The sequence below is a fragment of the Larus michahellis genome, chromosome 19, assembly GCF_964199755.1.
Source record: "Larus michahellis chromosome 19, bLarMic1.1, whole genome shotgun sequence".
In the NCBI taxonomy this organism is placed as follows: Eukaryota; Metazoa; Chordata; class Aves; order Charadriiformes; family Laridae; genus Larus; species Larus michahellis.
In genome coordinates, this window is record NC_133914.1 from 1,252,999 (window position 1) to 1,267,399 (window position 14,401).

General features: G+C 45.8%; 1 protein-coding gene across 1 annotated transcript in view; it reads right to left on the bottom strand.

The window, feature by feature from the left end:
• CSMD2 (CUB and Sushi multiple domains 2) overlaps positions 1-14,401 on the bottom strand; it is a 336,176-nt gene that overhangs the window by 138,194 nt on the left and 183,581 nt on the right. Inside the window, exons 11-13 of the mRNA XM_074562714.1 lie at positions 12,419-12,540; positions 6,316-6,419; positions 1,342-1,454 (exon numbers count right to left, since the gene is read on the bottom strand). Of these exons, the coding sequence (XP_074418815.1) occupies positions 1,342-1,454; positions 6,316-6,419; positions 12,419-12,540 (339 nt within the window). The remainder of the gene's footprint in view (positions 1-1,341; positions 1,455-6,315; positions 6,420-12,418; positions 12,541-14,401) is intronic.

The window sequence follows — 14,401 nt, forward strand, 5'->3', positions numbered from 1 at the left end:
CTGGGTTTGCCTTTTCCTTCTTTCAATTCCCTTATCTCTTATCTATGTCTCTCTATGACTCTTCTGCTGGCCAGGGCCTGCAATCCTGTAAATGCTCCATCGCCACGACCCAGTGCCCCCTTCAAGGTACCGCTCAGCTGGCCTGGACACGCCGGCGTTTAGTCCAACCAGGGTTTCTGGTAGGTCAGGTCCCTTCAGCCTCCTGCCTGCTCTTACTTCAGCTTCAGGCAGCAGCACCGCCGCGGGCAGGTCCCGGCCTGAACACAATATGACACTTCCCTGAAACATGACAAGTCCCAGGGAAACGCTTTTAAAAACAAATGAACTCTAACGTGTATTTAGGGCCCTTGAAAGAAACAGATTTAAACGTTCCTGCTGATGCCAGTGGAAGCTGCTGGTACCCAAGACGTTTCAGGAGCAGCCCCCATGGCGAGGTGAAGATTTACGTGCCTGCTTTTAGACACCAGGGTCAGACACGTAAGCCATCCCTGGTATCAGCAGGTCAGAGAGAAAACCGACAGGCATTCAAGTGCCTTGAAAAGAGATTCAAGATGACGACACTCCCAAAAAGCAGCTGACATCGAAGTGGAAGTGTTCCCGTGTGCCTGCGCCGGCGGCACAGGTGGAGGAAGGCTCCCCCGCCGCAGGCACGGGGCGGAAGAAGGAGCCCGTGTTCCTCAGAGCAGCGCTGGCAGGGGAAGGCAGGGACCCTGGGCGCTCACACCAAGCGAGGAGACATGAGATGGAGATTTCTGGAAAAATCTAAAAACAACTCAAACCAGGTATCTAAGAAAAGCTTCAGCTAGAATCACGAGTCACTTACATGAGTTAGAAGGAACGCTTTTCCATCACACTTACTTTAACTTTGCAAATCACCTACGACAACAGTAAACACAGAAGCTTATGGCAGAGTTCAGCAGTCACATCCTAATGCACTTCATTAGTTTCTTTTGAAAAATCCCAGCATTAGCTTTTATTTCATTTATAATACTCCAGATCAGTCGAAGTTTAAAGCATTTGATACCACTAATCTACTGGAACCACTGATTACTTGATCTCATTTTCTCCTGCAGACACAGTCTGTTGCCATCAGCTGAAACGCACCAACCCTTTTCCAACAAAGCAGACACCACGGCAATGAAACGCTACCCACCCAGTCTGCTTTCCTGGAACAGAACCCATGAAAGCTGTTCTTACTGGAGCAAAGCTTCAGTTTTAAGAAAAATCCACAGAGCTTCAATATATTTAGAGAAGCTTCCTTCTTTTCTCCCAAACAACCGTACCCATCTCTTCCCTGATCCTTTTAAAACAGGTAAATTCTGAGCGAGACGCCTGGATTACCTTCATACGTTGCTTTGAATCCCAGCAAGTTGCTGACACTGTCGGTCTGAAAGAGGAGCCACATCTGGTGGTGTGTGCTAACGATGAGGTCTGGGACGGTGGTGCCAGTCAAGCTGCAAGAATAAGTAAGAACAAGTAAACAGCCTGTATGTCTCCCCAAACTTATTTTCCCACCACAATAAAGGCCACATATACCTCTACAGGAGCAGAAAATAATGAGAGCGATGCCAACACAATTAAGAACAGCTCCAAAACAAAACACTCTCCAAAAGCCTGACAGATTTGCAAGACCAATGAACCTCTCAGTACGTTCCTGCATACAACCTGAACAGTCGTCTACCACAGTTGAGGGCCTGCAAGTTACCATTATCACCACTATAATAATTCTAATTCAGTACCATTATTACAATATATTATCCAGCACCAACAGTAATCATTTCCTTCCTCATTGAAGCAAAACATAAGCAAACAAACAAGATTCAGAGAACCCATACTGGTGACCGAAACCTCTTAACTGTCTTTAGAGTGATTTTCTAGAATTACAAAGATTTACTCCCAATATGTTCTCTGCTACATTTCTATCCCAACAGAGACGCTTCCACAAGGATCTCAAAGCCCCTTGGAAGACAAGGCACGAGCCTCCAATCTGCCAAATGTCCTGTGAGCCCTATAAAAGCGCTCCTAACCCAGGCGGTATGGGACGATCGGGCATCGCCAACCCTTCAAGGATACTCCCAGGAGAGCTGAAGAGATTTAGAAAAACGTCACCAATATATCCGCATTAATGAGCCGTGTGCGCTCATTCAGCCTTTGGGATTAATCACCCCGTTGCGGTTTAACACAGCTTCAGAGCTTTATCCCCCGCCCACACGAGCGCCAGAGCAGCCCTTGGGCAGGCAGAGATGCCCACTTTGAGCACGGCGCCTTCCCTTCCCTCCGCTGCGCAACGCCGAGCAACAGCGCGTGGGAAGGGATCAGTACCCCAGGAGCACGAGCGTTGTGTTGCCTGTCTTAGTGGCAGTGTTTAGTGTTGTTGTTATACTATTTCTGCTAAGGTATCATCTGTGATAAATTTATAAATTACCTTAAGTGCAACTACTGCAAGCAGACAGGCATTTTTTTTTTTTCCTGTAGTGTTTGCTTCAGTCTAAACACATCCATATGTATAGGTACGGCTTCTGCCTGGCACCGCTCTCAAGTACAGGAGCAGCACCTGAAAGACTTGGTGATACAATTGATCCCCGGGCTCTCGAGGCAGAATGACGGCAAACCGATCCTGCGAGGGAGCGAGCCCAGCAGCTGTGTGCCGACAGCATCCTGTGAATAAATGTAACTTGCAACCTCCAGGCGCAATTGTCGCAATTCCCAGTTTCCTGGGTAATCGGAGAGAGCATGGCTGATCTGCCAATTACTGTTTGCCCAGAGTGAAGCCAAATGACTGCCTGAAGGGTCATTCTACTGCCTTGACATTCTCAACACGGGCTTCCTGCAGAGTGCCAGATTGTCTCCAGCAGCCTTACGGGTAACCGACAGGAATGGGACCATCGTTGCCATACCCATCCCTGTCCTCCCCATCCCAGAGAGCTCACCGGTCCCATACGCACCAGGGGCTGCTCTAAGACCTGACACCGCTCACTGCTCAAGTGTTGGCCCTGGAAGCTGAAGTGTTTTTCCCGGAAATCACACTTATGTCTCCCGAGCCCATTAAAGCTCTCCCAGTTCCGCCCTCACCTTTGCTCTGTTATTGCTTTGACCTGCATCAGAAATTTTATTGATCCCAGGGTGCTGGTAAATTAAGAAGTAATCTTGCTTTAATGACCGTTTTGTGTCCAGAGGGTTTGATGGGGAGTGCAGAAGAAGTGCTACTGTTGATTCTTCTCAAGTTATTTAAGCAGCAGACAGGCAGGAACAAGGAACATACCAAGAGAAAAGTCTCCAGAACAAGGCGCTTCAAAGGTTTTTGCATGCTTTCCCACTCCACTTTAACAAGCTGAATGATTGATTTGGGTGCTTGTTACTTTAGGGAATAAAATCCTCTCTGCAAGTGAGAAAGCTCAGCCTAACAACCTGTTATGTTCTCCGAGATGCGTTTTACAGGGATGAGAGTGAGACTGGAAACAAATGGTCCCCCATATCTCAGCTTGGCTGGCGTCTGCTGCTGTGCAACTCGACGCAGACGTATTTCTTGCCTTGAAAGGCTGCAGGACTGAATTCCTCTTGAATAGCCGAGAATAAATGAAGAGTGAGAAGACTGGAACTCATATGTTTGACAGGGTTGGGTTTCTGCACGTTGATCCCTCCAAAAACACTACAGCTTGTATCCAGTGGATATCCAGCCTGACTCCGGAATTCAGCTGTCGGCAGCTGTGAGGGCACCAACTGCTGAGAAAAGTTGTCCATGGACTTTCAACCACATTCATTACAAATGGAGTACTTCTGTGATCATAGAATCATAGAATCATAGAATCATAGGGTTGGAAGGGACCTCTGGAGATCATCTAGTTCAACCCCCCTGCCAGAGCAGGGTCACCTAGAGCAGGTTACACAGGAACATGTCCAGGCGGGTTTTGAATGTCTCCAGAGTTGGAGACTCCACCACCTCTCTGGGCAGCCTGTTCCAGTGCTCTGTCACCCTCAGGGTAAAGAAGTTCCTCCTCATGTTTAGGTGGAACTTCCTATGTTCAAGTTTGTGCCCATTGCCTCTTGTCCTGTCCCCGGGCACCACTGAAAAGAGCCTGGCCCCATCCTCCTGACACCCACCCTTTAAGTATTTATAAGCGTTGATAAGGTCACCCCTCAGCCGTCTTTTTTCCAGACTGAAGAGACCCAAATCCCTCAGCCTTTCCTCATAAGAGAGGTGTTCCAGTCCCCCAATCATCTTTGTAGCCCTCTGCTGCACCCTTCACACCTCTTTCACGTTTCCTTAGTTTTCAACTTATCCTCCCTCAGATTAAAAATTAAACAAATGATTTTCCCTGTTAGGATTAGCATCAGCAATTTAATGGCAAGTTCTCCCGCACTGGGAGAAGACGCCTTGTGCGGATGGTCTCAGACATTCCAAATTTGCATTAGCAAGGTGTTGGGTAGCTAATACAGAGTGAGAAAATGTGGAATGATTAAAATCAAATGTAGGAAAATCTTCATGGGCTTTTGGCAAACAAAAAGGGACGGAATGAGAAATCATTTCAGCAAGTTATTACAAACTACTCCCCTGGCAGTAATTTGCACACTTTGACCAATCAGCTGTGAAACACTCTGTGACACTTTAATTACACTTTTGCAATAATCAGATTTACGTTTATATACGTTGCATGTTAGAGTTTCTGACCCAAATATTACTAGTGTTCATGTTCCGAAATAAAACCTATAGTAAAATGAACCTCAGAGAAACAGACATTTCGTAAAGACAAGCAAACATGTAAGATAAGTGAAAATGGAGTGGGAGGCTGATTCATGTGGAAAAACGAGCGAAGAGGAGGAATTAAAAAACACAGTACGAAATACTCTCTACCAGTTGGAAAGAGTACAACAGCTTCGCTAGAGTAGCTTTCGGAGAGGTGTTTGCTCTTACACATTTTTGATCGGGTAGAAAAGAAGGGAGTCTCCCGAGTTAAGACCCTAAAGCTGGATGCTGGTGGCCCTGGTTCCAACTGAAAGTTTGGAAGGTTTCCTTCTGAAAGTAACGGTGTTTTTTCCCTGCCCCTGCTCCAGGACCTGGCCTGGCAAGTGCCCTCAAGACATTTGAGACTTCGACAAACACCACTGACTCACATCTTCACTCGCAAGCCTGAAGCCGGGCCATGTGCACGCTGAGTGCCACCCTCCACCAAAACCCTGAGGTCCCAGCACACGCTTCCCTCGGAGCGGCCAAGAGCTCTCGCCAACCTCAAAACTAGAAAATAGCCTAGAAAATAGCAGACACCAGAAATGGATGCTTAAGTGCTGTTAAACACCTGGGTCAGGGAAAACCCTTGCCTTTGATCTACTAACCCTCGTGTTCCTTTGTATCGTTCCGATCAACACACTCCTTCCAACTGAAACCAAAACCCCCTCCAGTTATTAAGCACAGAGTAGGAGATGGCAAACACCAGTAGAGCCCCTTCCCCTTTTATTCCCTTTATTAGCTCCACTAGTACATAAAGCATTTCGTCTTCAAATCTTCTAAAAACAACAGACTGACAGCACAGCAGTTCTTTAATCTAGAACTGGCAGCATCAGAGATTTCATCTCTTCCTTCAGCATGGCTGGGCTGGCCCTGGACTGGTCTTTTCTTCATAATTAAAATGGGAAAAAACCCAAAAAACCTGCAAAACCAAAAAAATAACCCTAAACAACCAAGACCTCCCCAAAAAACATATTTAGATGGGAAACACTGATATATAGGAAGGCCTGGAAGAAAAGTAAGACTACCTACAATGTTTCCTCTACTGAAGGAACCTCTGCAGAACATCGTATCTGCAAACTAAAGGGCATAAATTGAGGGGGACCAATCCTCCGCCTTGATGCAGCATGTCTCATCGCCTAGACAAACGCACACAGAGGGTAAAACGCTCAGGATGTAACTCAAAGACAATGGATTTACAGCCACTTTGCACTACTAAAAATGACTGCACAAGGAGGGCAGCAGAGGAGAGAGAGTCAAACAGTTCTCAATTTCTGCCCGATTTGCATTTGCTCTTGTATCCAAACTTTAATGGTGTTCACTCCGCTCCCTGGACAGCTTCAGCCCCTAAGGGCTTCGCTTCTAAGGAGCGAAGCAAAAAAGTAAGAGCCTTTCTGTCGGCTGGAGCCTCAGCGATCGTGCTGAGGGAAGCACACACCAGGAACAGTCAGCTCCACCAGAAAGGCCCAGCAGCACGGAGACCCCCCAGCGGGGCGCAGCAACCAGCCTGGGACTCCGGACACATCACCTACGTCTCGTCAGGCAAAACTTAGGTGCGGATTTCTCGCGGGGACAAAGGACATGCTACTTACACGTAAAGCACAGTTTTCTGGTCTCCGACTTGTCCTCCATCACCCACTGTCAGAGTGTCATATCCTCTTTCTAGTTCAAATTCTTCAAAGGTGAGTTTGATAACCTGGCAAAGATACTGCACGTTAATATGAATCCACTGCCAAGGCAGCCAGCAGATCCCCTTGTCTTGTTTATTTATCTGTTTGTCTATCAAGGAGCAATTTATAAGAGCATTAATATCTTCGGGACATCACCAAAGGTGACCGTCCTCGCTTTTTATAGCACTGTAGCACTTCTTTCCGGACAGATTGAGCTCTTACTGAAATTACCTCTCAGATTTTTCTGCTTTATCTATTGATTTCCTAGATGACTTTATTGATAAAGATATGCGCGTTGAGATTTCAGCGTGCTTTTTTTCACCAGGTACTGCTACTATTTCTTTCATAAACCTGAGAATACGGTGACGGATGTGAACGTGCACACAAGCAGCATGTTCGTGACACACAGTGCAAGCGGAGAGTCTTTCTTTTGCTCTGTGTTGCTCAAAGTTCCCCCGCTTCTCCAAAGCTTCTGTCAGACCAAGACTTGGTCTTTACAACTGATGTGAATTACCGCTGGGGCAGCTCAAGGAAATTGTCTCAAGCCGTCTGCAAACACAATCACCAGAATATCTGTCCACTACTGTGTGTTTCCTGCGTTTTCTCTCCTGCTCTACCCTAACCCCCCACCCCCACTGGATTTACGGAGCCTCTGCCTATCCTTTAGGAGCAGAGGTCCCACAAAGTCAAGGGGTTTGTGTTCAAAGGCTCTTGGCTGCTCCTGAAACCTATTACTCTCAAATAGTTGAAAATTACAATGCGATTCAGGGGACAAAGGTCTTAATCCAGCCTGAGAGAGCACAAACAAACAGAAAAGGAAGAGCGCTTAATTTACAGAAGGGCTTTACATCCGCAACACCAGAAGAAATCAATGGGAACTGGGCTTCTTGGAGCTTTTTAACTGACTGGATTCGGGGAAGCACGTAAACACTCGAATGCATCCAGACCTTTGTACATGTGCCTGTAAATATATTAAGTTTCCTAACTTTTAACAGACTAAATTACTAAATTTAGTTTCACGCTACTTTTTGCTGTCTCACACCACACAGAAGTTATCAAAAGCAATTAACGAGAAGGACCTACGTGTGTGCCAAGGACCAGCCACGTGATGCCACCCTACGCCTCTGGGCTTGGGCCAAGGGAGCAAGGCGCAGGAAAACCAAAATCTTTGTCTCGGAATTCCTCGCCTGTTAGAGAAGCAGCCTCTCCTGCAAACACCTGCGCACGCGTGCAATCACAGGGGGGCCAAAGTCCCAAACCTAAAACCAGAGGCAATAATGAACTGCGTTACGTTAAACGCGAGCGCGGCTCTACGGTCTCCTCAAGGCTTGCACACACCCTCTAGGAAGCTCACAACATCCTTCTGTCAAAAGCCACTCAACTTCAACCTTTTACGAAAACATTGTTTAGACTTTGAACGGCTTGGGTGTTCTTTAAAAAATAAGGGGTATATATCGTTCAACTGAACTGTCATGTGCTACCATCTTCTGCATATAAATGCAATTAATACTTTTCAAATGCATAGAAAAGCAAATTAGATATGTTAGCCGTGACATTCCAAAAATGGGGCATTACCCAAAACCCCCGGGATCGTCAAGCAGGAGCCTGTGTGATACTTCATAGAAGTTTGGAACCATTAATTTTAGTAGTAGTACCAAAATATTAACCTGTGCAGATTATTATTAAACCATGTAATGATGGAATAATGTAATTAATACAAAGAACACAGTGCTGTAAAACGGCACACATCATTAGTTAAATCAGTCATTCAAGTAAACTGCATTCTAAGGAGTCTTACCCTAATTAAATAACTAATTACATTCTAGTATACTGAAGACTGTAACCTTGTGGCACAGGAACGGGCTGCTGAATACAATATTTATTTATCCATTTTCCTATTTTCTTTTTGGTCTGAAAGCTGAAAATTATTTAGTGATTCATTAAATAACAAGAGACCTACCAGCGCACACAAATACACGGATGACATAAAACCTCAACTTGAAGCTACCGAAGCGACAGGAAGCAATTAGCGAAGTCAAGAAAATAGGCTGGGATCTGACACCCGACTCTAATGCTTCCTTCTGCGAAGTGATCTGAAGTGCAGTCACATTCACAGGACAAACCCACAGTCATTCTCTCCATGGAGAGCGGCACCTCTTGCAGTTATATTCAAATGCTTTACAAGCACATATTACTCATTTCCCCCCGCTTCTCCCAAGCTCCAGCATCTATCTTCATTTGGGATGAGTCATCCCCTGGAGGGGGCCATCTCTCTCCACTGGTGACACAAGAAGCTTGGACAGAGCTTTATTTGGCTACTAGGCTCCAGGTGAGGATAACCCCGGGAGAAATATCAACCAGAAACATCCATTATGTCATGAAGGTTCAGAAATAGTTTTGATGCAAATTCACCAATTATCATATGCATTTCTCAGTCCCCGAGTGATTTATTTTTCCACTGTGGTTGAAATTAATTCCCACGGCACTGGGGACCAGCAAAAAACCTCGATACCCTGAATATCCCCCATATAGGTTTGACATCACCCTCTGTATAGGAAATAATTCCAAGTTGTCAACTGCACAGCACTTTGTCCTTAATACTGTTTATGTAGGTTTCTGAGCAAACTTCGAGGGGATTATGGAGCTCAGTGAATCTGGCTCACAGTTCTTCTCCAAATATAGAACAGATGACTTGCAAATGAGTTCTAAATTCAGCTCGGTGGTTTTCCCATCGCTCGTATTAAAAGCTTCATATAACAGAACCTGATCCAAAGACCACTCAAGTCAATAAAAAGATTACCACTGACTTCAGCAGGCTTCGGCTCAGGCCCATAATGCTTTTTATCTTCGAAGTATTTTAATTAATTCATCTTCAATCCTTGCCTCAGCCATGCTGCGGAACGTGCAGAGACGGGACCATCCCCTCCCCACGCGGAGCCACCGAGTCAGGGAGGGGAATTCGCCAGTTTGGCAACCTGGTTCTATCCTGGGCCCTGCTTTAAGTAAGGGAAGGTTTCATGGGTATTCTTCAGAGGCAGCGCTTTGAGTCTTGTTAGGTAGGAACACCAGTGACCGAACTGGCGTTAAAACTCATGCACCAGCAGCTCCCAGTGCCGTACTGGTCTGTGCATGGCGTGCGGCTGCATCAGCCTGGGCAGCCGCCCCGGCAGCTGTTTGCTGGGCAACAGAAACCGCCCGTCCCAGTGAATCCACTTGCCTTTTTATATTTTCAGCCATCAGATATGGTCCTGAGTGCACAGCTTTAGTTTCCAGAGCCTTAATGAATTCTTTAAACAGCAGAAAACAGTAAGGGCAATTGATTTGTTTCCATTGTTTCCATCATCCCGAGGAGTAAGGAAGCCCACACCTGGCCTGGGCCCTGGGACCACGGAGATGAACACGAGCAGGAGAAGGCTCGGGGCGAGGGACCCGCAGGAGAAGCAGCAGCTTTCCCAAAACAATTAATGCATTCCTCAACCCTCCCTGCTTCAAAGAGATGAAGAGGTTTTCCCTACCTGTAAATTATGCTTCCAGGATGAAACATCCAAAACGCAGAACCCCTTTATAAACTGCTATTACTAATTAACTATTTATCACTTCAAAGAAAAAGAGAATGGCAGTCTCTTTACACAGCTAATACAAGCTGCTGATTTGGCCAATCTATCCTTATTTCAGTTACGCTGTGCCTCTTCGCAGTGCGCGATGTTGCAGCCCATGGAGCACGAACTACAGTTTCTTGTGCTAGTGAATCTTGGCTCCAAGATGGTAAGTGTTGAAATTAATGTATTTTACCAATTTCAATCCCCTTTATGATTTATGAAAGGTGAGGATCAGGACTTGCATATTCTGTTTTCTAACCAACAGTTTATTATTACACAGGTTTAAAAGCTGAGGAAGAAAGTAACCAGGGGAAGAGGAGAAACTTTCTGTAAGTAGAAATTCCCAAAGACCGTAGGTTTTTGAAAAATGAGACAGTCCGCCCAGGAAGCTTACAAAAGGAGAAGCTCGTCCTATCCCACTGCTGAGGGAAAAGCAGAAGAAGTCTGTGCACGAGGCTGGGAGAAGAGCAAATGGGCAGAGCTGAAGATTAGACTCAATATTCAACAGGAAAGTGACGTCACAAAGGGTCAACAGAAGAGTGGGCGGGGCCCATTTGCATCTCTTGACAACTGATTGCCATCTCCTCCTTCGTAATTTGTACCGGAAAACCCAAGTGGAAGTGTTTTGCCTATATAACACCCAGGGCACGTCTATGTCTAGCTCACTACAACTTCTTTCCAAAGACAGAGGACTATTTTATATGCACAAAACCTGGATTTTGCTGATCTTTGAAAGACAAAGATGCACAAAAATAAAGCTATGTATAATACACATACCACAGCCTGAGATGCTGATGTATTCAATAACCCGCCCGCGCACAGGCAATGTATACCCAAGGGGCTGTGGGCCACAGGCTGAAGAACACAGCTGACACTCGAGCAGTAATAGCTGCTGTTACATGTGGCCTGTTCTCCACTTGCACATTATCCTGATGAAGGAGAACCTCCTGGGTCTGATTAACCAGTAAATCGCTCCTAATAAGTCAGCACTGAAAAATATCCTGATTCCACACTCCAGTTTCCCAGAATTTGGGTCATTACTACGCTCCTCTGCAGCCAAACCAAGACATCCGCTGGATGAAATGACCAGCTAATGACAGCCCTTTAAATACAAACTCATTCTGAAATCGGAACATAGGAATACCGCTCGTTAAAATCATAACCTACTAGTGATCTGCACTTATTAAAGGCTTGAAGTGAGGTCAGTGGGGGGAGAGAAGCAGAACCCAGGGGGCTCTTCAGCCAGCCCCAGCTCCCGCTGCCCGGGCTCCAGAGGGAGGAGAAGGGCTGGAGGTGCGAGCACAAGATGCCATCCCATCGGCGAGCAGGCTACACCTGCCGACGGCTGCCAGCGTTTCTACAGACCGCAACAATTTCTAGCAAAAGATGAGATCCTGGGATGCTCACATGTTTGTGAAACGCCTGCCTTGGACCAGCGGCAGAAGGCAGAGTGCCAGACGCAGGACTGTCTGGAGGCAAGGACCAAGGCACAATCGACAGAATAAGCATATGAGCTCAGCGACTTGGCACGCGAGATTTGCTCATGAGCTAATAGGGCGGACTTTAGTAGGAACCCAGATACTAAGAAGTTGTCTTCTGAGAGCAGAAGATGGTGAATAACAGCTCAGAAAGTGTATTTTGAGCTACACAGTGAAGTAATTTTTGTTCTTATGTTCCCATACAGATCAGGAGAAGAGTTTGCAGGGCTGGAAAAAGCTGCGAGGCACTGAACGTTGCCCTCCTTGTGCCAGTGGAAAATGGAAAGGACTTGATCTTACAAAGGCCAAGGCGGCAGAGCCTTGTTCTCTACATGATCAGCGACAACAGACTTCAATCACACGTGCAGACCAGCGGGGACAAAAAATCCCCACCAACCTCCCCTTTTCCAAACCTCAGCGAGCACAGAAAGGACTTGTTTATAGATTTACAGTACTGCATAAATAGCAGCAGATAGAACCGTACCTCTGTCCTCACTCGCCCTCTGCCCTTCGGGGGCTGAAATCCCCGTTGGTTAGGGGCCAGCCACCAGCCAAAAGAAGGGAAAAATCAGCATTCCTGGCACAGCCTTCCTGCCCCAGCTGAGAGCTGGCTTAATGAGATGCTTTGCTAAGCTGTTTGGCGTTTCACCACCATTCACGCCAAGGTATCAAAGAGGTTTCGATTAAAAATAATTACATTCACTTTTAATTACAACCTTTAACAAAATGAATTTTCAGCAAGAGAGGGAATGTGATGTCTTGCGGTCTTTAAAGACAGTTGAGAAACATGTGGAAAGAAAGTCTGTAGGAAGAAAGGATGGTTCGACATCACAAACACACACCTGAATGGCAAAATACGAGAGCTGTCGTCTCTGAAGAAGCACAGCTATACAACATCTCAACTAAGGCACTGAAGTAAGGACATGGAGATGCATCTCCGAGACCTACCTTGGCCGGATTGAGCGCAGTGATGACCCACACGCAGTAGGCATTGTTATCGTATTGGACAGGGTAGTTGGGAGAAGTTATCACACCACTGGGACCACGGAGGTACATGTCACACATCCTAGCTGTGAGGAGGAAAACAAGACAGACGGGGGAGTGAGGTCTCGTGGCTTTGGGATGTGCTCGGTGTTCTTTGCTTAGGGAGCAGAGAGAAGGAGGGATACATACAGTTTGGACGGGGGGGAGAATGAAAAATTGCTGCTCTGTGTTGTTTTCATTAGCCAAAAGATTCATTTTTTCCCATGTAAACATCAGAGATGAAGGACTTATCTGTGATGAATAGATGAGTGGGGTGTTTCCAGGGGCTACCAAACAGATGGGCCACCAGACCAACCACCAAGGACCCATCCTCCAGCGCTCAGACTGATTTTATTTACTATATTAAAGCCCTCACATAACATACTTTCATGTCCAGGACAATGAAAGCACCTACACGGAAGATGCCAGGTTAAGACGCAGCTCCTTTTTACTGTCCCCAGAAAGTCTTATTTCGTTTCTTTTTTGCAGGACTAAAAACAAATACTGCACAGCAAGTATTTATTAGGTGAAGGCTGACTTCATTCTGGTCTGACTGCGGACTCAGAACCAAGGTGGGAACTCAACTTCGAATCTTAAAAACATCTTAGGGAAAGTAGAAGCTGAGAAGTGCTCAGGCAGGGACAATTTTCCCTGTGGTATTCCTTTGATGTAATATTTAACCAGAAAATGTGAAGAACAGCATCCTGGTTTTGTAACAGCCTCTGCTCTTGTGTAACGGAGCCTCAAAATTAATCTCTCTGCAATCTCAAAGGAGCCATATTTGCACATGTGGCATCTACACGGCGTTTTTGCCCCCCAAACAGCAGTAAAGCACAGAAAATGATCTCCTGGCCAAACTGTTTGACTACAGGGGAAGACAAGGAACACCAAGGAGCAGCTCAGGAAGGAGCTGGGGGCATCTGTCCGTGATGCTTAAACCACGTTCCTCCTGCCCCCTCCTATTTGTCCCCATCCTGGAGTCCGTTACACATCCCATCCTACCTCACAAAAAAAAAAAAAAGAAGGTAAATCATGTTATTCTCATTTTAAAAGCCGGCAACAGGAGCACAAAGGGATTAAGTGGGTCTCCCCAGGACCCAGAGGGAATCGGCTGTAGATGGGGAAGCTGAAGAGCAGTCTCCCAACAGCAGCAGGAGGTTGGATCACTGGCTATTAGAAGCCGGCAGAGTCCAGGGCGTTAAAAGCTGGCTCACGGGCACCCCGATTTCTGCAGTTTGAGAGAAACTCAATACCCAATAACAAAACGGAACAAATAGGAAAAAAAAGTGGTAGAAAGCTGAAATAAAAGCAAATGGAAAACTTTTTTAAAAATAAAAAAACTCCCAGAAGTTAACAGTTAAAAAAAATTAAGTTGATTCATAGAATCATAATAATGCAGGCAAATCCTTTCTTATCTCTTGCAAGAGGACACCATAAATTTCCTTTATAGTGTCACATATTTATGCCAAATATCCTCTTACACTGATTCAATTTATTCTAGGCTTGTTTCAAGAATTAGATGGGATTCCAAAGCCTTGAAAAAATCTGCAGATGAAATTAAAGAAAAAAGAACTGAAAAAATACCAATTTATGACTTTAAGAGCTTTAGAGGGATTTAATTAAAAATATTACAAGTTGTTCATTATTAGCATTACAAATATCACAATTATGCATGCCACTTTTTAGAGACAGAGCGGGAATGAAAACAAAATGGCCAAGGGCAAAATGGGCATTCGGTTGAAAGAAAACTCCATTTGCTGATGGCTCACGGCTGGGCCACAGGATAATCAGGATCACGCTAGTTTGGAGCCACCGTCCAAGCAATCCCACATCGCTGCCTACTAGCAGCAAGTTCCATTTAACAGATTCTCCCTCCACCCCAGCTTTCCCAGATTTTGTTTCAGGCTT